We start from the raw sequence: 21,610 nt of genomic DNA on the forward strand, positions 1-21,610 counted from the left end.
TCCTTGACTTAGTTCCTGCAGAAATCCTTTCATTGAGTTTCCCAGTCGTATCCCATTCATGGAATGTCTACCATGTGTCCTGCTCCGTATCAATGTCCTATATATGTCACTAATCCCTAACACAAGCCTTCAAGGTGCAAGTTTTAATCCCATGTAACAGATAAGGAAACAAATCCAGGGATCATTTTTCCCAAATCAAGTGGTTAACTTAACAATAATTTGTCCATCATAATCTGCTCTATTTTTCTCTCTTAAGAAAAAAGTAATTATTGCAAGCTGAGGACCATCCACTCCCTTTACATGGAATGCACATTCGCTTCCAAAGTAGAAATGATTATGCCAATATATTGATATTTTTTACAATCTTTATAATTTTCTCCATAACCTCCAAATCTGTATTATGTCTATTTATTTTTAGCCAATAGGAAAATTAAAATAATGACGGCTCGTCTAATCCAAGTAGGTGAATAGAAATAAAAGACTTTGCAGTGTTTCTCGAGTGATTCAGAATAGCTAACAAAATTAAGCTCTGTTGGGTTTTACTGTGGTCTGGTTTGAACACAGAGAGGTTGGTTGCAAGCTGCAAACTTTGAGCTAATGTCAGCTTATGACGTCGTTTCAAAGCTCACATGAAAAGTTAGACGAGGTCTTTGAAAGCAGTTTGAATTTTATCATCTAGGAGGGGATTTCAGAATTAGCCCATAAAGACAGTAAGGAAAGATGTTCATCTATTTTTAAACCATTGTGTCACCAGGGTAAAGTATCAGTTTACATCAGCGTGGAAACAGTCAACCAGAGAGGGCAATTTTTCTCGCATGTTCTTCTTTGGTCTGTTGCTTAGTGTTCTTTAAAATGAAAAATGACTTTTAATAAGGAAAAAAAAGTTAATCACTGAAAATCTTTCTTATTTGAAGGTTTAACTAATGCTATCCATCAAATTAGCTCACAGAGATATAAATGTTCTTCTGCATCCATTTTATAACCTGCATATTCCCCCTACTTTGGTTGCTTGAGTAATAAATGCCTTTTCTCTTCCTGAATTTATAGTAAACTCATGCAGCCAGGGATTGCATCTAATCCAGAATTTCTTACTCTTTAGGTTTTAATAGATAGAGCATGCTGTACCCTGTGATGCTCCACATATATTGCTGATGGTGGGCATGACATTTCTGCGGTGAATGCCTGTCAGAGAAATGCTATGCAAGAGGGATTTTTATGGACAACAGCACAGTAATAGAATACAGATCAGCAATGCATCACCAAACATTGACCCAAACCCAAGCGTGGCTGGAAGATTATTGACAAAGTGTGGGCTGCAAACCTGGTGAAAAGCAGGCATCCCTAAAACGGACAGTTGTCAAGGCCACTTAACAGCTTGGCATGGCTGCAAATGCCTGCCACCCACCATCAACCAGCCAATCAATATTTATTGAGTGCCAGCAAAGAAAAAAAGGTGATGCTAGATCCTGATACATCACAGCAAATTTAGTTGTATCTGTTTTGCACATCACCGATGCTCATTTAATGTGTGTTATTTTCTACCTTTTGCAATTTGGGTTGTTCTTCCTACTATTCTGTTTGGTCATCTGCATTTCTCTGATTGCAAGCCATGAGGGAATTACACATTCCTTTTGCCAATTTCACAAATGTGTTGCAAATATATCCCCGGAGCTCAGATACTGCATGCAATTATTAAATGGTTCACAGGAGAATAAATATACTTGCTCTGCTTAAAAAGGAACAATCCTACAAAATCAAATCAAGCACAGGGCAGTTCTGCATATAAATGAGGTTTACTTTCTTAAAGGGCCCTTGGCCTGGAGTTTTAAATATGTTCTTTTAAAGAGAAATGCTCACTTAAAGGAAAACGAGTAAGCATAGATTAAGGAGATGAAATGAGGATTTAAAGGGTCAGGAAAGGACAGAAGAGGTACACTGCTAGTGGACTTGGTTTCCCAGACACAGGGAGCCTTTTACTTGAGTCCCTTGCAGTGCACTTGTTTGCTCCTTTCCTGTGCCAGCTGCCTTTGCCTGTGCCGCAACTGCTTCCAAGTTCCTAACTGGCCTCTGTGGCAGGCAGCAGGGCTGGAATGGTCAACAGTGACAGGCCCACTGCTGGTCAGCATCAATCAGCCCTTTATTGGTGGCTCAGTGTTTGCCGAAATGAGCATTTCTCAAGAGCCTCAGGTCTGCTGGACAGGGATGGGGCATCAGATTCGGAGCCCACTCCAAGAAGAGGAAACCTGAAGTGCCCATGGCATGCCGTGGTGGCTGCCCAACTGGGAGAGGCTCCCTCTGGATGGGCAGCAGACCCTGGGCCAGCTGAGGGCAAGGGCTGGGCTCAAGGCTCCCAGAGCCTCTAGGAAGCAACGTTCTTTGAATGTAATGGGAGAATGATTCTTGTCTGTGCCCCTTGTCTATGCCTGTGCCCAGTTTCTGTGCCACAAAATCTCTGCTTCTCCTTTCTCCTAGCTACCTGTCCAAGCCTTCCATGCTGTTTCTTCAGTGAAGCCTATTTAGCATGCAGCCTCCTGCAGTTATCCAGGCCACCTCCTGTATATGCCCTGTTCCTCCCTGCCTCCCCATCTTTGCAAAATTGTAGCTTTGCTGCGGAATACACTTGCCCCTCCCCCAACTCTACCTATTGCCTTCATTCAAATCCTATACCAAATGCCACCTCTTCAAGGAAGCCTTTCCCATTTTCCCCAGCAAGAGATAATTTTGCCTTCTTCACCATCTCCAGAGTGCTTTTATTTTACAGGCAGTGTAATGTAGTGGCTAAGAGCATGGGTTCTGGAGCCCATTCACTGGGTTCAAATCCTGACTCTACCACTTACTTGCTGTGTGATTTTGGTCAAGTTACTTAACCTCTCTGGGCCTCAGTTTCCAAATTGAGGATAATAATGATAGTACCTATTTCAGAGGGGTTATGATAATGAACTGAATCAAAACATGCCAAGCCCTTTAAGCATAGTAACTGCACAACACATATCAGCTATCCTGGTTCTTTTAGCCCTGGCTGTCTTTAGCAATGTAGAGATTTGGGCATCCTTTGTCTACTCTCATGACATTGCATGCTCTTCAGAAGCAGGGTGGTGCCACATTTGCCTTGCTTCCCACCCCTCCAGGGCAATTTAACATTCCATTGCCATTTGCCAGTGTGTGCAGATGCATACGACACATCACAATTTTCTAGGGAAATATTTTACAAAAAATTTAGGCATTTTTCTCATATAGATACTGAACATGGTTCAGCATGGACATGTAGAGAAAAACATTATCTTTTACATGTACATGCAGTTTCTTAAGGCCCAACAAGAAGTCATAAGGGCTGGATACACAGGGTATTCCCCAAGGTACAATATCATATATTTATAAAAACAAGTGCAGGTATCAGTGAATACTGAATGCATGGAAAGTGGTAAGAATCGCTGCTGTCCATCCAGTGAAATGTGTGTATTATGTGCAGGGTTTTGTGTGGGTAGGATCTCTTTTTTTCGCCTGAAAATGTGGCACTAGGCACTCAAAGATCTTTATGGCACCGAATCACACCTAAACAAATAGTTTCATGAGCACAAGTAAATTCAAGCAGAGTCTGTGACCCGTATCAAGCCTGATGTGGAGCCAAGAACCTAAACAGATACAAAATAAATGCAAGAGGATCAAATGCACTCACCTCCTGGCTTGTGGGTTTGCAACAGCAGCAGCCTGTGGGCTAGCAGCCTGGGGATCCTTCCCCGTGCTTCTAAAAATCACCCAGAGAACAAAATCCAGAACCCCAGGGGACTAGTCAGAAGGAACCAGGACAGAGCAACCAGGCAGATGGGGAACCCTTGGCTGGAGCAAATTCCAAGACAAGCTTCCTCTGAGACTGATAAAATGAGGTGAGGCTTGAGTCTGGCTTGACTGGACCTGCCGTGGGGCAAGAATTATTGGATATTTTATCACTACACTGGAAGAATGGTTCTTAACCCTAGGAGGTGTAGCCTATATGAGAATCACCTGGGATGCTTTAAATAAATCCCTGCACCTGGGCTATATCCTAGACTAATTGAATCAGAATCTCTGCGGGGAGGGACCCAGTCATCAGTGATTTTTAAAGCTCCTCAGGTGATTCCAATGTGCAGTCAAAGTTGTAGACCAAGTCCCAGGTGACTCCAATGTGCAGCTACCTTAGATTAGAAGCACTTAATTAGGTGCTGAACCCAGCGGATGTCTCTGATTTGGAAGAGATTTTTGAATAAACTACAGTAGTGCAAACTGTCTTTAAGTCTTTTGTCTTTAAAGAGCTTTATTCACGCACTGTACAATCATCCAAAGTGTGCAATCAGTGACTCCTGTATTATCACAGGGCTATGCATTCATCACCACAATCAATTTGAGAACATTCTCATTGCTCTGGAAAAATAAAATCCCAAATCCCTTATCCCCCCTATTATTGATGCTTAGCTTTGGTATAGTGCTTTCGTTAAATTGATGAAAGAATGTTACAATGTTACTGTTAACTGTAGTCCTTAGTTTGCATTAATTGTATTTTTTCCCATATACATCCCTATTGTTAACACCTTGTAATAGTGACCTACATTTGTTCTAGTTCATGTAAGAACTTTCTTATATTTATATAATTAATCATAATCATCTTCCATAACAGGTTTTGCTAGGTTATACAGTTATACAGTTTCTATCCTCCGGCTTTCCTTCTAATGACATACTCGACCCTAGAATTCCCCTTTGAACTATATTCTCACTTACCACTGTTAACTGCACTTAAAGTATTGTGCTACCATCACCTCTATCCGTTTCCAAACGTTTGCAATCAACCTTTTAAAAATTCCTGTACATTGCATCATCTGCCCATTCTCTACCCTCTTTCTATCTCCTGGTAAATTATACTCTAGATTTTAACTCCCAGAGTTTGCTCATTATAATTAATTCATATTAGTGAGACCCTATAATATTTGTCCTTTTGTGTCTGGCTTATTTCACTCAACATACTGTCCTCAAGGTTCATCCACATTGTTGCATGCCTCAGGACTTCACTCCTCCTTACAGCTGCATAAGATTCCATCATATGTATATAACAAAGTTTGTTTATCCACTCCTCAGTTGATGGGCACTTGGGCTGTTTCCATCTTTTGGCAATTGTGAATAATGCTACTATGAACATCGGTGTGCTGCAGCCTTACTTTTTTTTTTTTTTTTTAAAGCAGTTTCATTGAGATAAATTCACAAACCATACAATCCATCTAAATTGTACAATCACTGTCTTCTAGTATATTCACAGAATTTTGCATATGTCACCACAATCAATTCTGAACATTTTCATCCTAAAGAAAGTTCGCTATATTATACAGTCTCGTGTTTCATCCTCTGGCTTTTCTTCTAGTGACATGCCCAACCCTAAACTATCCCTTTGAACCACAATTGCACCTACATATCATCACTATTATTACTTTCACTATAATTCCCATCACCTCCATCCATTTATAAACATTTACAATCAACCTTATTACATATTCTGCACAAATTAAGTGTCAGCTCCCCATTCTCTGCCCTTATTCTATCTTCTGGTGACCTGTGTTCTAGACTTTAACACCATGAGTTTACTAGTTATAGTTAGTTCATATTAGTGAGGTCATAGAGTATTTGTCCTTATATGTCTAATTTATTTCACTCAACATAATATCCTCAAGGTTCATTCATGTAGTCACATGCATTATGACTTCATTTCTTCTTACAGCTGCATAATATTCCATCATATGTATATACATTTTGTTTATCCATTCATCGGTTGATGGACACCTGGGTGTTTCCATCTTTTGGCAATTGTGAATAATAATCCTATGAATGTTGGTGTGCAAATGTCTGTTTGCATCCCTGCTTTCAGTTTTTCTGAGTGTATATCTAGCAGTGGGATTGCCAGATCATATGGCAGTTCTCTACTTAGCTTCTTGAGGAACCACCAAACTGTCTTCATAGCAGCTGCACCATTCTACATTTGCAAATAGGGAAAGGTTACTTCTTCCTTTCTGATTTCGATGCCTTTTTAAAAAATTCAGTTTTACTGAGATATATTCACATACCACACAATCATCCACAGTGTACAATCAGTTGTTCACAGTACCATCATATACTTGTGCATTCATCACCACAATTTCTAAACATTTTCATTACTCCAAAAAGATAAAAATAAGAATAAAAATAAAAGTGAAGAAGAACACCCCAAACATTCCATTCCCCCATCCTACCCTATTTTTCATTTAAATTTTGTCCTCATTTTTCTACTCATGATTTGGATGACTTTTATTTCTTTTTCTTGCCTAATTGCTTTAGCTAGAACTTCTAGAACAGTGTTGAATAGCAGTGGTGACAGTGGGCATCCTTGTCTTGTTCCATATCTTAGAGGGAAAGCTTTTAGTATTTCACTGTTGAGCACGATGTTAGCTGTGGGTATTTCATATATGCCCTTTATCATGTTGAAAAGTTTCCTTCTATTCTTAACTTTTTAAGTGTTTTTATCAAGAAGGGATGCTAGGTTTTGTCAAGTGCCTTTTCTGCATCAATCAAGATAATCATGTGGTTCTCCTTTGATTTGTTAATGTGGTGTGTTACACTGATTGATTTTTCTTGTATTGAACCACCCTTGCATACCTGGGCTAAAACCCACTTGATTATGGCGTATAATTCTTTTAAAGTGCAGTTGGATTTGATTTGCAAGTATTTTGCTGGGGATTTTTGCATCTACATTCATTAGAGAGATGGTCTGTAATTTTCCTTTCTTGTAGTATCTTTATCTGGTTTTGGTATTAGAGTTATGTTGGCCTCATGGAATGAGTTAGGGAACATTCTTTCCTCTTCAATTTTCTGGAAGAGTTTGAGCAGGATTGGTATTAATTTTTTTCTTCTTGGAATGATTGGTAGAATTCACCTGTGATTTCATCGGGTCCTGGCTATTCTTTTTTAGGGAGGTTTTACTTGTGATTGTTTTGTTGAGATCTTCTGTTTCTTCTGGAGTCAGTGTGGACTGTTTTTGTGTGACTAGAAAATTATCCATTTCATTAAGTTATCTAGTTTCTTGGCATTCAGTTGTTCATAGTTTCCTTTTATGATCTTTTTTATTTCTGTGGGGTCAAGTGATGTCTCATTTTCATTTGTCTCAAGATATTTACTGAATTCTCTCACAATTTCTTGTTTGACCCACTGATTGATTAATAATGGGTTGTTTAACCTCCATGTATTTGTGAATTTTCCAGTTCTCCACCTGTTATTGATTTCCAGCTTCATTTCATTATGGTCAGAGGAAGTGTTTTGTTTAATTTCAGTCTTTTAAAATTTATTGAGACTTGTTTTATGACCCAACATGTGGTCTGTCCTCGAGAATGATCCATGTGTACTTGAGAAGAATGTATATCCTGCTGTTTTGGGGTGCAATGTTCTGTATCTGTCTGTTAGGTCTAGTTCATTTATCATATTGTTCCAGTTCTGTGTTTCCTTATTGAACCTCTGTCTAGATGTTCTATTGGATGATGAGCAATTATTATTGTAGAGATGTCTATTTCTCCTTATAGTTTTGTCAGTGTTTGCCTCATATATTTTGGGGCACCCCTGGTTAGGCATGTATATATATATTTATGATTGCCATTTTTTCTTGGTGGATTGCCCCTTTTATTAATATACAATGACCTTCTTTGTCTCTTATAACAGTTTTGCATTTAGAGTCAATTTTGTCTGATATTAGTGTAGCTGCCCCAGCTGTTTTTTTGGTTACTATTTTCATGGAATATCTTTCTCCTATCTTTCACTTTCAACCTATTTGTGTCCTTGGGTCTAAGGTGAGTCTCTTGTAGCTAGCATGCAGATGGATCATACTTTTTTTGTTGTTGTTGTTTTGTTTTTTAATCCATTCTGCCAGTCTGTTTCTTTTGACTGGGGAGTTTAATACACTAACATTCAATGTTATTACTGTAAGGCAGTACTTACTACAATCATTTTATCCTCTGGTTTTTATATATCATGTCTTACTTTTATCTTTCTTATTGCCCTTTTAGTTAACCTTACTGATAATCTTCATTTCTATCCTCTCCTCCAAGCCTCTCTCTCCTGTTTTTTTTCTTTCAACCTACAGAGGTGCCTTTAGTATTTCTTGTAGGCCAGGTCTCTTGTTAATGGACTCTCTCAGTTTCTGTTTATCTGTGAATATTGTAAAATCTCCCCCATTTTTGAAGGACAGTTTTGTTGGATATAGCATGCTTGGCTGGCAGTTTTCCTCTTTCAGTACCTTAAATATATCATACCACTTCTGCTCACCTCTATAGTTTTTTAATGAGAAATCAGAATTTAATCTTATTGAAGTTCCCTTGTATGTGATAAATCACTATTTTATTTCTGCTTTCAGCATTCTCTCTCATTTTTGCCATTTGACATTCCAATTACTGTGTATCTCAGAGTAGGTCTATTAGGATTTATTCTGTTTGGAGTATGTTGTGCTTCTTGGACGTGTATATTTATGACTTTAATAAGATTTGGGAAATTTTCAGCCATAATTTCCTCAAATATTCTTTCTGCCCCCTTTCCCTTCTCTTCTCCTTCTGGGACACCCATGATGCATATGTTTGTGTGTTTTGTGCTTTCTTTCAATCCCTGCAACCCTGCTCAATTTTTTTCCCATTCTTTTCTCTATCTGTTTTTATGTCTATAAGATTTCACTTGTTCTGTCTTCTAGTTCACTGATTCTTTCTTCTGCCTGTTAATATCTGCTATTGTAAGCCTCTAGTGTATTTTTAATATCTTCTATTGTGCCTTTCATTTCCATAAGTTCTGTTATGTTTCTTTTCATACTTTGAAATTATTCTTTATGCTCATCTAGTATTTTCTTAATATCCTTTATCTCTTTAGACATATTTTCCTTCATCTCACTGAATTGATTTAGATTTGTTTGAACATCTTTGTTTAGTTGTTCCAAATTCTGTGTCTCCTCCAAAATTTTGATTTCTTTCTTTGATTGGGCCATATCTTCCTGTTTCTTAGTATGGCTTATAATTTTTTGTTGATGTCTAGGCATCTGATTTTCTTGATGAGTTTACTCTGAAGATAAGTTTCTCTCTCTTGTCTAGGGTTTTATTGTTGACTGGCTCTTCTTTGACATTTGGTTTAATCTATTCTAGTCCTTCAGAATTGCCTGTGTTGAGCTGATCAGATTTTTTTCAGCTCTTCTTCATCTGATTCTTGTCCTGGGTATGCAGTATTGTTTTTATAATTGCACTATTTGTGCAATTGTTTCACCCCAAGGAGAAACCTTCCTTTCCTCTGTTCCTTCTCTGGGAATCTTGATCTATTCTGTTTGTTTTTGCTTTGCCTGTATTAATATTATTTTTTGTGCTTTCCTTTCATTGCCTCTAGCTTCTTTTGTCTGGGGGATAAATTCTGGGAGGAGGGTCACCCCAGAGAGGACCTTACCACTCCGTAATTCCAGCCAAAGCAGGGTGGGGGACCCATGAAGGGGTTGCAGACCAGTGCCAAAGAGCCCTGGGTAGAGGGTCTGGAAGGATGCCCAAAAGCCTTTTTGATGGCTCCCCGAAGCTGCACTTTCCCGGCCTGCCCAGCAGATGGCACTTTTCAGCAAACTTTCCCCATAGCCTTAGGGAGGCACTGTGTCTTTTGACCTCCACTGCCTTCGCCCCTGTCAAGCTATCAAGGGTGGGTTTAAACAGTGGTTCAGAGCCAGCATCCAGCAATTTGCCAATCAAATGCTGTGATCAGTGCTTGGCCATGGCCCTCTTCTCCCCCTAGTTCTTGGGAAAGAGAACTTCCACAACCCTCTCCATCTGTAGCAGCTAGCCAGGGACTGGATCGAGGCAGCTCACCCTGAGGGTGGGGGATGGGCATCAGAAGCTGCCACGGAGTGAGTTATTCAGAGTTTTCAGCCACAGTTTCTTAGTGTCTTCATCCCAATCTTCCCTGGATGCTGTATAGTGCTGCCCTCATCTTCAGAGCCCCAGAACAGTTGTTTCAGACAGTTTCTGCCTGCCCACTAGCTGTTTTTGTAGGGGAAGTGAGTCTTGTAGATCCCTACTCCATCATCTTCCTGAAGTTCCCTCTCCTTGATTTTTTTGGTAAGACTACTGTGCCAGTTTGAATGTATTATGTCCCTCAAAACACCATAATCTTGTGTGGGCGGACATATCAGTGTTGATTAGTTTGTAATTCTTTGATTGAGTGTTTCCATGGAGATGTGACCCACCCAACTGTAGGTGAGAACTCTGACTGGATAGTTTCCATGGAGGTGTGACCACACCCATTCAGGGTGGGTCTTGACTGATTTACTGGAGTACTTTAAAAAGAGCCACACAGGCCCAGAACTTGCTACAGCCAAGAGGGACACTTTGAAGAAAGCACAGAAGCTGAGAGAGTAGCTGCAGATGAGAGACAGTTTGAAGACGGCCGTTGAAAGCAGACTCTTGCTCCAGAGAAGCTAAGAGAGGACAAACACTCCAAGAACAACTAAGAGTGACATTTTTGAGGAACTGCAGCCTAGAGAGGAACGTCCTGGGAGAAAGCCTTTTTGAAACCAGAACTTTGGAGCAGATGCCAGCCACATGCCTTCTCAGCTAACAGAGATTTTCTGGACACCATTGGCCATCCTCCAGTGAAGGTACCCGATTGTTGATGTGTTGCCTTAAGACTGTAACTGCATAACCAAATAAACCCCCATTTATAAAGGCCAATCCATTTCTGGTGTTTTGCATTCTGGCAGGATTAGCAAACTAGAACAAGTACTCTTACAGCACACAAAACAGGAAGATTTGGTTGGGGTAGGTTGTGTTTAGGTTCAGAAAATGGCAGGCCCATTCCATCTATTACATTTTTGTGTCTGGGTCAATCTATCAAAGATTCATTTAGGATCTACTAGCTACGGAGAGATAGCAAGTAGTTGGCACATGAGCTGCTACTGGCGTTTCTGATACCCATGCAGACAGGTGGTAATCAATTGTGCTGATCCTTTTCAACCCAGGGTTCCAGACTGCCATTACCCCTGGATTAGTTTGGTTACTTCATATCCTTGTGTCTGAAAATGGGTTATTTGCTCAGGGTATGCTCGGATATATGGTCATAAATCATAGGGATAAAACATACTTCATGTCAAAAGTTCTTACACACTTATCCTCGAAACACACACTTCTAAAGATTGCATCATAATTTGCAGGTTACAGATGAAGTTGAAAGAGAGTGAATTGTGCTACAGCAATGATCTTTTTGAAATGTTACAGATTTGAATTGTATTTTCTTCTTAATTCTTTTCTTCATTTCCTGTAATTGTCAGCCCCCTCCACCATTTTCTGTAATTGCCAAGCCCCCCAACTCATGTGCCCCATCCCCTCCTCAGACATTCTCAGGTCAACTTGCTAATTAGAGGTACAGAGTCTAAGCTACCCCATCCACTGGAAACATGCCCCTGGCCACTCTCTGGAAGTTATGCTTCCTGGTTTTACAATAAAAATGATGGTTAAAAAGAACAGTACAATTTTGGACTTAGAAACCTTTAGAAGCTTGGGTTCAAGTCTTAGCTCTGACATATACTAATTGTTTGGCAAGGGAAGTCACACAACTTCCCTGAGCCTGTTTCCTTATCATTAAACTGAGAATGACAACATTTGCTTTATCTACCATCTAGGTCACCATGAGAAGTAAAGGAAATGGGTAAAGTGCTCTACAAATAATATAATTTTACACTATTAATATAAGTTCACATGTTCTCACGAACTTTACCAGAGGACATCAACAATAGGGAAGTACTAGATTTAAAAATGATAGTATTCTCTGAGTGAGCAAGCCATACACATATATTTCTTGATACTTTCTTAAATGCAATCAACTATTTAAGCAAGATATTTACTTGAAGAAAAAAGAGAATGCCCCTAAGTGTTTAGTAGCAAAATAGGCCAAAGAACAATATCATACCTTCAGATGGACCATTTGAGTAGTTTTACATGGCGGGACCTTTATACCAAGTGATACTTCAAGTCTCTGCTAATGACAGTCATGGTTTTGTTGGAAGGGATTGTATGACTGTTAAAAAGTTGCAGCAAAAACACTTCAAAGTATACATACAGAGATCCATGGGATAAAAAGAGTTCTCTGCAGTAGTTTCAACAGATGAAGTGAATTTAGAATGTTTCAAATCAATTTGTAGTAGACTGAGAAGAACCTATTTCTATTTTCTTTTATCTCTAGTAGGCTTAAGTGGCAAATATTTCCTAGTTCAACAGAAGAAAACAGTTCAAAGATAATCCTAGAGGAGCACTGTAACATTGAAAAACCCAAGAATTTACAGAATGCAGCCACTAAGAAATAACAACGTAGTGAATCATTGAAATATTTTGTTGATATTCAAGTCTTACAAAGAAAACAAAGCAAAATGAAATCCCATAAGCTAAAGTCAAAGTTAGCTCCTGAAGGCCAGTTTACCTGTTAAACCAGTCATCTGTGTACCGAGGATAAGGATAGGGGTCGTTGCTGCTAAAGTCATAACTTGCTTCGGCATTCTGAAAAACACAAGACGTCTCATTAGTCAGTAAAGCTAGAGGCACAGTCAAGAGAAAAGCTGCAAAACGTGGCTGTTTTCTGTTTACAATCCCTCCCTGGAGTGCTACGTTAATGCTCTGGGCTGGATCAGCCCTTGTAAGATTGTGACAGAGCTGAAGTGTGTTCTTGGAGCTTTCTGCTCTCCCTGTTTGCCCCTTTTCAGGTTTCTTCATCCAATGCTATTTCAGACCCTCAAGGAGTTAGCAAATTCAAGCCCTGTGTTCTCCAAGACTGTTTCCATTTAAAGTCAAGGTACCCCTTGTGGGTAAATGGGCTTTACTCAGAATCCAGGGCTTATGGTAAAACGTCCTTCTGGCGGCCAGAATGTTCTAGTGCGCATGTCACAGGTGAACAGCCTCTTATGTTTCTGGCTTTATGCAGAAGGTCCATTCCCAGCTACCTGCTTCGGACTGGTGTATGGCTTGTCTCCTATCCCCTTGTGGGTGTCAAACAAAGGCCGTAACATTGCCTATAATATTGACCTCATTATTCCTTTAACAAGTATTAGGAGTCCAATATATGCCAGAGACTTTGCTAAGTGTGGGAATACAATAGTGACATCCCTGCCCTCGGATAACTTATAGCCTAGTCTAGGAGACAGGCATCAATCAAAGGAACAAACACATAAATATATAATTACAAACTGGTTAGAAGTTTAAAATTCCACATAATACAACATCTCCATTTTTTCCCAATGAGAGTTTTTCCCACAGCAATCAATTAAATGTTCACCGGTATTGTCTTTAAGTGATTTCATGTTTTAATTTTTCACATGTAAGCCCTTAGTTGGTCTGTCTTTTATTTTGGTCTATAATGGGAGATGATCTATCACCATTTCAGGTATCATCTATTCCTTCTGCACTACCTTCTCTGCTTGCCAAGGGATGCTGAGCTTTGCAAAGTTTCTCTCTTCTCACCTCGTTCTCCTCTTCCTTATTTTTGGGGTCTGCAATAAAGACCCAAGATGGCTTTCTGACCCCCAGTATACACTGGGTTAGATGCATATTGCAGCTCTGGTATTTCTCGATTCCATTGATCCTGAGACATCTTCATGAATTGCACTCCTTTGTGGGGTAAAACACCAGTTTGTGAAATAATTTAGTTTGTAAACCTAACATATTAGTGTCACAGTGTTAAAGAGCCAATTGAAAAATTCTATCAACTTTTATTTGACTTTGCTGGATGAAAAAGAACTATTACTCACCAGTAGGTGTAATGATAATTGCAATACCAATTTATTTGAACAAATGCTGTGCCTGGGGCAGGAGTCACCCTGAAATTTGGTGCAGTCATTTTGGCTCAAGTGTTGAGCATGTCTCTCCTTTATTCCGGATTCTAAGTGTCCATCCAACACCTGGACTTTGGAATGCAGGTCCTCCTGTCGCCACTAACCAGAATCATCGGCAATCCCCAGTTCTGCTCCTTCTTCTCCACTTGGATCCCAAACCACTTTAATTCATTTTTGAAAGTTTAATGCTGCATCTGGTTGCAATTTCTGTCTCTGGAAGACCCTCTCAGATTTGGCATAGTTTTCTTCTGAAGGATACTATTTTGAGATATGAACTTGTCTTCTCCAAAGCCTCTTTGAGTTTGCTTCCTGAGTAATTGCCCTGCTTCCCAAGCTTTCCACCTGGCTCACCTTTCTGGCTCATGATTATTGCCTGTGGTCTGGGTTGAGGGCTGTTGGCTCTGATTCCTGATTCTGGATGTGACCCTCTCTGGGTGGGGAACAGAGGAAGGGGGGGGGAGTTCTGACAGCAGAATTTGGTATTGTAGCCAAGAACCCATGGAACTCTATGACCACTTTCATAACAAGAAGAAAGTTGAATGGGCAAGCAAAGGCCATGTATTGTCTGTAGTCAAATTCATCTCTGAATGTTGAAATGGGTGATGACTTAGAAACCCTTGCTATTTTCGTTGTCTATACAACTAAGTCAATAACTAATGCTTAATTCCTTGGGTAATGGTCTATACCGAGCATTAAGAATGGCAAATAGTTGTTATTATTGTTTGGCTGAATGTTTTCTGACTAAAAATCAAATGGCTCGTAACAAGAAAGAACAATAAGCAATTTTTTTTGCAAGGGTTCTGTTAATACTTTTATAGTCAAACCTCATTATTTACTGATTTGAATTAAAATAATGTCTTCAATAAAATTATTTGTATACAGGAATAAGTTAAACTGGTCTTGAATTATCCTGGAATTTTCCAAAACAGCCATTAACATGGATTTTGCAGGGAAGTATTGTGTTGATAAATTTAAAGATCTGATCATTCTAGGCTAAGCTAGATGCTTGTTTTTGTTTGAATGTTTCTCTAACTTCTTTCTAAAATGCATTTGACTATTTTCTTGCGTTAGAAATTAATAGCTCTCTAGTGACCATAACTTAATCTTTGATGATTCAGCACCAGGATGATTCAGAGTCATCATTAAGAACTTGAATTATCATTATACCATCATGCAGAAAGTGTAGGAGATTGAGATGAATCCAAACTGACCTCAGGGCTTCCCTGGAAGTTATTTCTGGAAGAAACTTCTGATAAGGGCTCATTGTCTCTGAAAAAAAGTTGCGTTCAGGGATAAAAAGCCTCTGGTATTTAATAATTCTAAGGCTTAATTTCTGAATATTTAAATGCACCACAGAAAGCCAGACTAGACTTGCTCTTAGCAAGAAAGTTTAATAATTATGGGTTTGGCTATTGTTTGCACCGTGGAGAAGGAAAGCCTTTTGAACAGATGGCCTGTGGGTATATTAAGCTAAGAAAGGACAAGGGAGTTACTGAGTATTAAGGAATCTTCTGGACTGTAATATGTGAGGCAATGCACTGTGTGGCCATAAAAGGCACAGGTCAACAAAAGTTACACTTCAGAAGCTGGGAGCTGGTCTCACACGATGAGAACTGGTGGTGAAGATGGGAATTCCGGAACCTGGTGGTAATCTTGCCTGTTGCTTTAACATCCATGGGGAAGCTTCTGAGACACTGGAGACAGAACCTGCTATGGCACTGACACCCCTAACCCAAATAGGGAATTTACAGCCTCCCTTGCTGGCTGCATGGGCTGGAAAAGATAAATGTGTCTGTGGGCACCAGTTTGTCTTTGGGGAAGGGAGAAAGGCATTAAGATCAGATAGATCTGGCTTCACAATTGAGCTGTTTGTTTGACCTTGACAATTTTCTTATTTTCTGTAAACTGTGGTTTCCTCTTCTTTCCAATGCAGATGATAAAAATGTAACCCTATTGCTCTTGTGAGGATAAAATGAAGGAATGGATATAACCTGCCAAACCCATTGCCCGACACCTCCCTCACTTCTTATCTTTACGTGCCCTTCTCTTTCTTTGATCACCTACAGCAAGGGCTGTAAACTATGATCCACACGCCAAATCTGGCCCTCTACCTGTTTTTGTCAATAAAGTTTTATTGGAACACAGTCACATCCATTTGTTCACATATTGTCTGTGGTTGCTTTTGTGCTACACCAGTAGAGTTAAGTAGTTGTGACAGAGGCCTTGCAAAGCCTAAAGTATTTACTTTCTGGCCCTTTATAGAAATTGTTTGCCAATCCCTGCCCAACGTACTAAGCCTCTTGGGCTCTCAGGTGTCCTCTGACAGCTGAGGCCTCCACCACAGTCTTCCTGAGCAACCCCTGGGCTCTGAGGCAAATCTGCCCCATGTCCTATTCTCTCAGGTGAGCTGCAACTGCTGAAAGGGAATCTGATACAAAGTCATGTGACTACACAGGCAGGCATTTGAAGCTGACCTCCCCTGTGTCTCAGTGCCCACGAAAGGTGGTTTAGCAGGCAAGTTACCATGGTCAGAACCTGAGGCTGACCCCATTGGAGAACTTGGAGAGTCAGAGTAGGGTATTCCACTGGAATGGTTAAGAAGCGCCACCAATGTTTCCCACCTCCCTGCCCACTAGGGTGGGGGGCTGCTCCTGGGGAACTAGCTCTCTAGCCCTTCTGGCTTTCCACTGCAAATGCCGCATTTGCTCCCACGGATCATAACAATGCCTTGGGCAGAGCTGGGAGGTATTTGCAGTCACCAGCCCTCAGGCCTGCAGAAGGAATCCCCGAGGCTCACCCATATTTCATTTTTAAAAGTGACGACTGCATTGGTATTTTCACAATACTGGACTCTCACAATTGGTTAACATATTTAATGTGGCGGTCTGCTGAGATGATTGAACAGGTATTTTCAGAACACCAAGTGGCAAACTCTATGGTCTGACTACTAAAATGGGAAGCCGGGGCTGCAGTTCTGCAGCTCATGCCTTGCACAAGGGAGGCTGCCCAAGGGAGCCAGCAGGGGTGGAATCCAGTCTGCACTGCAATCCCCAAGCCACGTGCCCTGGGGTGGGGCTTTAAAAAATAATTGGTTAGCCCAGAGGAGGCACCATTTCCTCATTTGTCTGCCCGGGGGGGGCATCTTTTCTAATTTGTTTGCCCAAAGGAGGGGGTTTGCCTTTCTGCAATTCACCCACCAGTAGGGGGCACCTTTTCCACATTCACCCAAATGCACTGTATGTACCAGCACGTCTATGACCCATGATGAGACATGGGTCTCTATAGTTACAGTCACATGAAAGTTCAGACTGCAAAAGAATTGCACCAGGGAGACAAGATGTCCCTTATGAAATGTCAAATAAAAAAAAAAAAGACTTAAATAACACTTCTAGACAATAGGAGTATATGATCATATGCACGTGGCATATGATGGACTGCCAGTGTAACTCCACAGCTCTAGGAACTCGGGATACGAAACTACATTGTATTTGTCCCTTGTTCCGGCTTGCTACTCTCCCTGAAGGCATTTAACCAAATAACCCAGCTAGGAGCTGTGTAACAGTATTAGCTGAAATTGCACTGTGTTCACGGACTAATGAAAGAGAAATGAGATTTCCCCGACAGGCTCTCAAACTGCGACCATATTGCCCCAGAACAAAGCTCATCTGTATGGAAACTGAGTGGAAAAATAGCCCAGCCCATTAGAGCCTAAAGAATTTTGCTTTTGTGCCTCCTTGCATCTAATATGGTCATGGCTGAATGTACCCAACTGCGCCTAGTTTGATTTTCCTCAAATAGTTCTCCCACATGTGCTGGTTTAACGATAATGTTCAGCTCACTTTTGATTGAAGCTAGTATTAAAGAGATTTATGTCTCTATTAAGTCAGGCTGTAAAACTTAATGAAATTTAACATTTCTCCAGCATTCAAAAATTAAACAAAACAAAACAAAGATGGACTGTCCAAAAAAAAAAAAAAAAAAAAATGGTTTGAAATCTTTTTTTTTTGCCCCGAAGATTTTCAGAGCCGTATATTTTTCCATTGACAGGGTATTCTCTGGTTGTGGATTTGACACCTTCTCCTGTTGCTCTCCTCCTGTTTCCAGAAATTCTAGCAACTTGTCTAGTCAGTGGACTACTCTGTAGATAAAAGGAATGATACAACATAATAGTATCACCATTCCCCAAGCCATGCCATGGACTATTGGACTTTTTATATTTTCCCCATCCTCTGGCCCTAATGTCACCTTTGCTAGCAAATTAGGGAGAGGTTGTAAGAGCTCGTAAGAGGAGACAATAATTTTAACTTATAATAGTTAACACAGTGCTCCAAATTAGAGCATCTTTAACTTTTTCAAAGGGTTTACAATCTCCTATTTATTTGATAGTCTCCAAGTCCCTGTGGGGTAGAAGAGCAGATAGATTGAAGGAAGAAGTGAGTCTAAGAAACAGCTAAGGCAGCATGCCTGGATGGCTTCTTTAGAGTGATCCTTTGCCTGTCTACATCTTCTTGGCCTGTCTTGCTATTTTAGAAGGACAATAGAAGCCTGTATTAGGCTAAATTGTGTCTGATTCCCACACATGAATTTTAAGAGCTGCCCTAAAAGCTTGAATCCCTGGGGCTGGCCTGATTCTTTGAAGAGAAGCTGGGCCATTCACTCTAATTAATCCCAAAGAGCTGGCTCTTAACCTGGTTTTTTTTTTTTTTTTTTTTTTTTTGTAATTAAAGAGGTTGTAGGTTTACAGAAAAATCATGCATAAAATACAGAATTCTCATATACCACCCAATTATTAAAACCTTGTCTTAAGCTGATCCTTAACCTAGGTTTTAAAAACTTGGAGAAAAAATTACATCTTCATTTTCACTAGCCACCAACCCAAATTTAGCATTTCCTTCAATTATCAGTGTGGACTACAGACCACAATATAATTAGCAGTACCCGTGACCTTGTCACCAATATGAATTTTCATATCACATTAGAGTTGCTGCTGAGATCCTGAATATCTTTTACATTCACCCCACCTGCCACTAGATTTTATTTAATGCATTAATAAAGAAGCACATATAATATCGTGTCACAAATGTGTATATTTTAATCTTTTGGTTACTGATTTTAATATAATTGCTTTCCTTGGTTACACTACACATATTCTTTTAAGCATGTCAAGTATTGTTCTCAGAATGAGGGGAAATAAGTACTTGTGTACATGGTTGGTTGATGTGCAATTGGTGCAACCTCTTTGAAGAGCAATTTGGCGATATCTATCAAAATAGAAAATGGGACTCTTTGTCCCATTGAGTCTACTTTGAGGAATTTACCTTAAAGATATACTTGCACATATATGAAAGATATATATTTAGCTTATGTACACCCATGACAGCCATGACAGTAGTCATGAAACATAAGTAACAATCTAAGTGTCCAATAATTGAGGATGACAAATAAATGATGGTGCACCCATATGATGCAAAACTCTGAAGCCCTGGCAAAGAATGAGATAGAACGATGTGGCCCACAATGAATTCATCTCCAAGAAAAATTGGTAAGCCAAAAAGGCAATGTGCAGAATAGAGTGTATAGTGAGCTCTCATTTGCACAGAAGAGGGGGATATACCTGATGGTAAATGCATAGTGTATTTCTAGAAAGAAACACAAGATCCTTTTTAGAGCACCTTGCCTCTGGGGAGGGGCATGGGATCTGGGGTAAAAGGAAGACACCGTTTTTTGTTTCTTGCCAGAATAATAACAGGTAACACATCTTGAGTGTCTATTTCATCAGACACTGTTTTAGATGCTTTTCATGCATTAACTCCTTTTTATGATGTCTTTATGTAGGTAATACTCTTATTATCACTCCTATTATATGAATGAGGAAACTGAAGCACAGAGAAGTTGAATATTTTGCCCAAGGACACACAGATTACAAGTGGCAGAGCAGAGATTTAGACCAGGCAGAGAGACCAGAAGCCTCTCTCTTAGCCATGCAATCTTGCCTCTCTGCATTAAAATTGCAACCATCACACTCTACCATATACATTGTTTAAAAGAGAAAAACAAATACTCAGAAAATAAAAAAAAGTATAATTTAGTGGATTTACTCCTTAAGACATTAATAGATCATTCTGTTCAAACCCAAATACATAAACGGAGCTAATAATTTAACTCCCACACTGGGACACACTTCACTAACAAGCAGGGAAAGGGCCATCTCTTACTTTGAATGATCCATTCATTATCTAACAGCATAATTTTATTTAGTGAATTCTCTCGTCTAGGGTGGATATGATACCTTTGAGGCCTAAACCAGCAAATATGTCTCCAATGAGAAAATTAATTCTGCTTTCAACAGCAAGGTCCAAACTGTTCCTCTTAGAAGTATATTTTTATAAAAATAAAAATCACACTGTCCATAAGACAAATAACATTGATAACTGGCTTTCTCAGAAACTGAAGTCTTGGGAACCCTCCCTTGTTTCTGGAGCCTCTTCAGCATAACCTGTGGCCTTTGGTTTCTGAGCACAATTTGAAAGTCATTGGGCAAGAGCAGAGTTCCCACTGTGATGGTTATATGAGATGCCTACCCAGGGTGCTTTCTCCCAGCCTTAATGTGGCATTGCATGTAAGGTTGTGATACCTCCCAATACACTCCTCCAATCCTTTTTACTATGCTGAGAATAAAGGCTCAGTTAACTGCTAGCAAGTTTTTAACAACTATTACTTGCTAATCCTTCTTCTTATCTGAGTTAGGCAAGCATTGGTGGGCAGCAACATCTAGCTTGATTTGCTTTTACTGCATTTATTTTGACAGTTCCTTCTATTTATGTCAAAGGATATTGGTTGTTTTCTATTTAAGGCAGTGATTTATTGTTTCCCTTCAAAATACATTTAAGTTAAAAAAGTGAGTCAGTTTAAGGAAACATACATGATAAATAAAGCACCAATAGCAAAAATTGTGAAGGTGTGTTGTGACTGACAGATGGTTGGGAAATACAGGAATAAAGTCATGGTAAAATTTACGGTTTTAGCCTCTCCAGTTATCAGCACAGTCAGCCTTAAAAGTGGCCCAAGAATTAAACATTTACATGGGGGATTTGAAGGAGTAACGGAAAAGGCTTTCTGTCCTCAAACCTCAATCCTGTCACTTGTCATTCCAACATTATGGCTTCAATCCTTTACATTCTGTAAACTGTTGACTTTCAAAGGTCTTCATTTATGCATGCATTCAGCCAATCATTTATGTTTTCACTGAACAAATATTTGATGAGTACCAACTATTTGCCAGGCATTGTCTATAGCCAGTCACTGTTGGAAAGAATGAAGCCCTTAGCTGGAACGTCTTGCCTTTAACCCACATGAGCTAACACAAGAGTCATGGCCAACATGTGAGTTTTCAGCAAAGTCTTTTGCTATAGGCTAATAGTAATTCTTAACTCAGGTGGCACAATAGAATCACCTGGGGAGCTTTTAGAACAGCCAATACTTTGATGACCCCTAGATTCTGGGTTAATTGATCTGGGGTGGTGCTTGGACATCAGTAATGATTCTGATGTGCAGACAAGGCTGAGAATCATTGAACTGACACCTTTGTTAATAACTTTATTCTAGCCCCTCACTGTGTACAGTCTGGTCTGGGGACCAGTGGCATTGATGACACCTGAGAACTTGGTAGAACAGACCCTGCGACTGAATCTGAATCTGCATTTTAACAAGATCCCCAGGGGATTCCAGGGCACATGGATT

The 21,610-nt window shown here is 39.8% G+C and overlaps 1 protein-coding gene across 1 annotated transcript in view; it reads right to left on the reverse strand.

Moving 5' to 3' along the window:
- The window catches only part of PCSK2 (proprotein convertase subtilisin/kexin type 2), a 262,301-nt gene that overhangs the window by 46,100 nt on the left and 194,591 nt on the right, over positions 1–21,610 (reverse strand). Inside the window, exon 6 of the mRNA XM_037811924.1 lies at positions 12,466–12,542. Coding sequence (XP_037667852.1) covers positions 12,466–12,542 — 77 coding nt within the window. The remainder of the gene's footprint in view (positions 1–12,465; positions 12,543–21,610) is intronic.

This window comes from Choloepus didactylus, chromosome 19 (assembly GCF_015220235.1).
Source record: "Choloepus didactylus isolate mChoDid1 chromosome 19, mChoDid1.pri, whole genome shotgun sequence".
Taxonomy (NCBI): domain Eukaryota; kingdom Metazoa; phylum Chordata; class Mammalia; order Pilosa; family Megalonychidae; genus Choloepus; species Choloepus didactylus.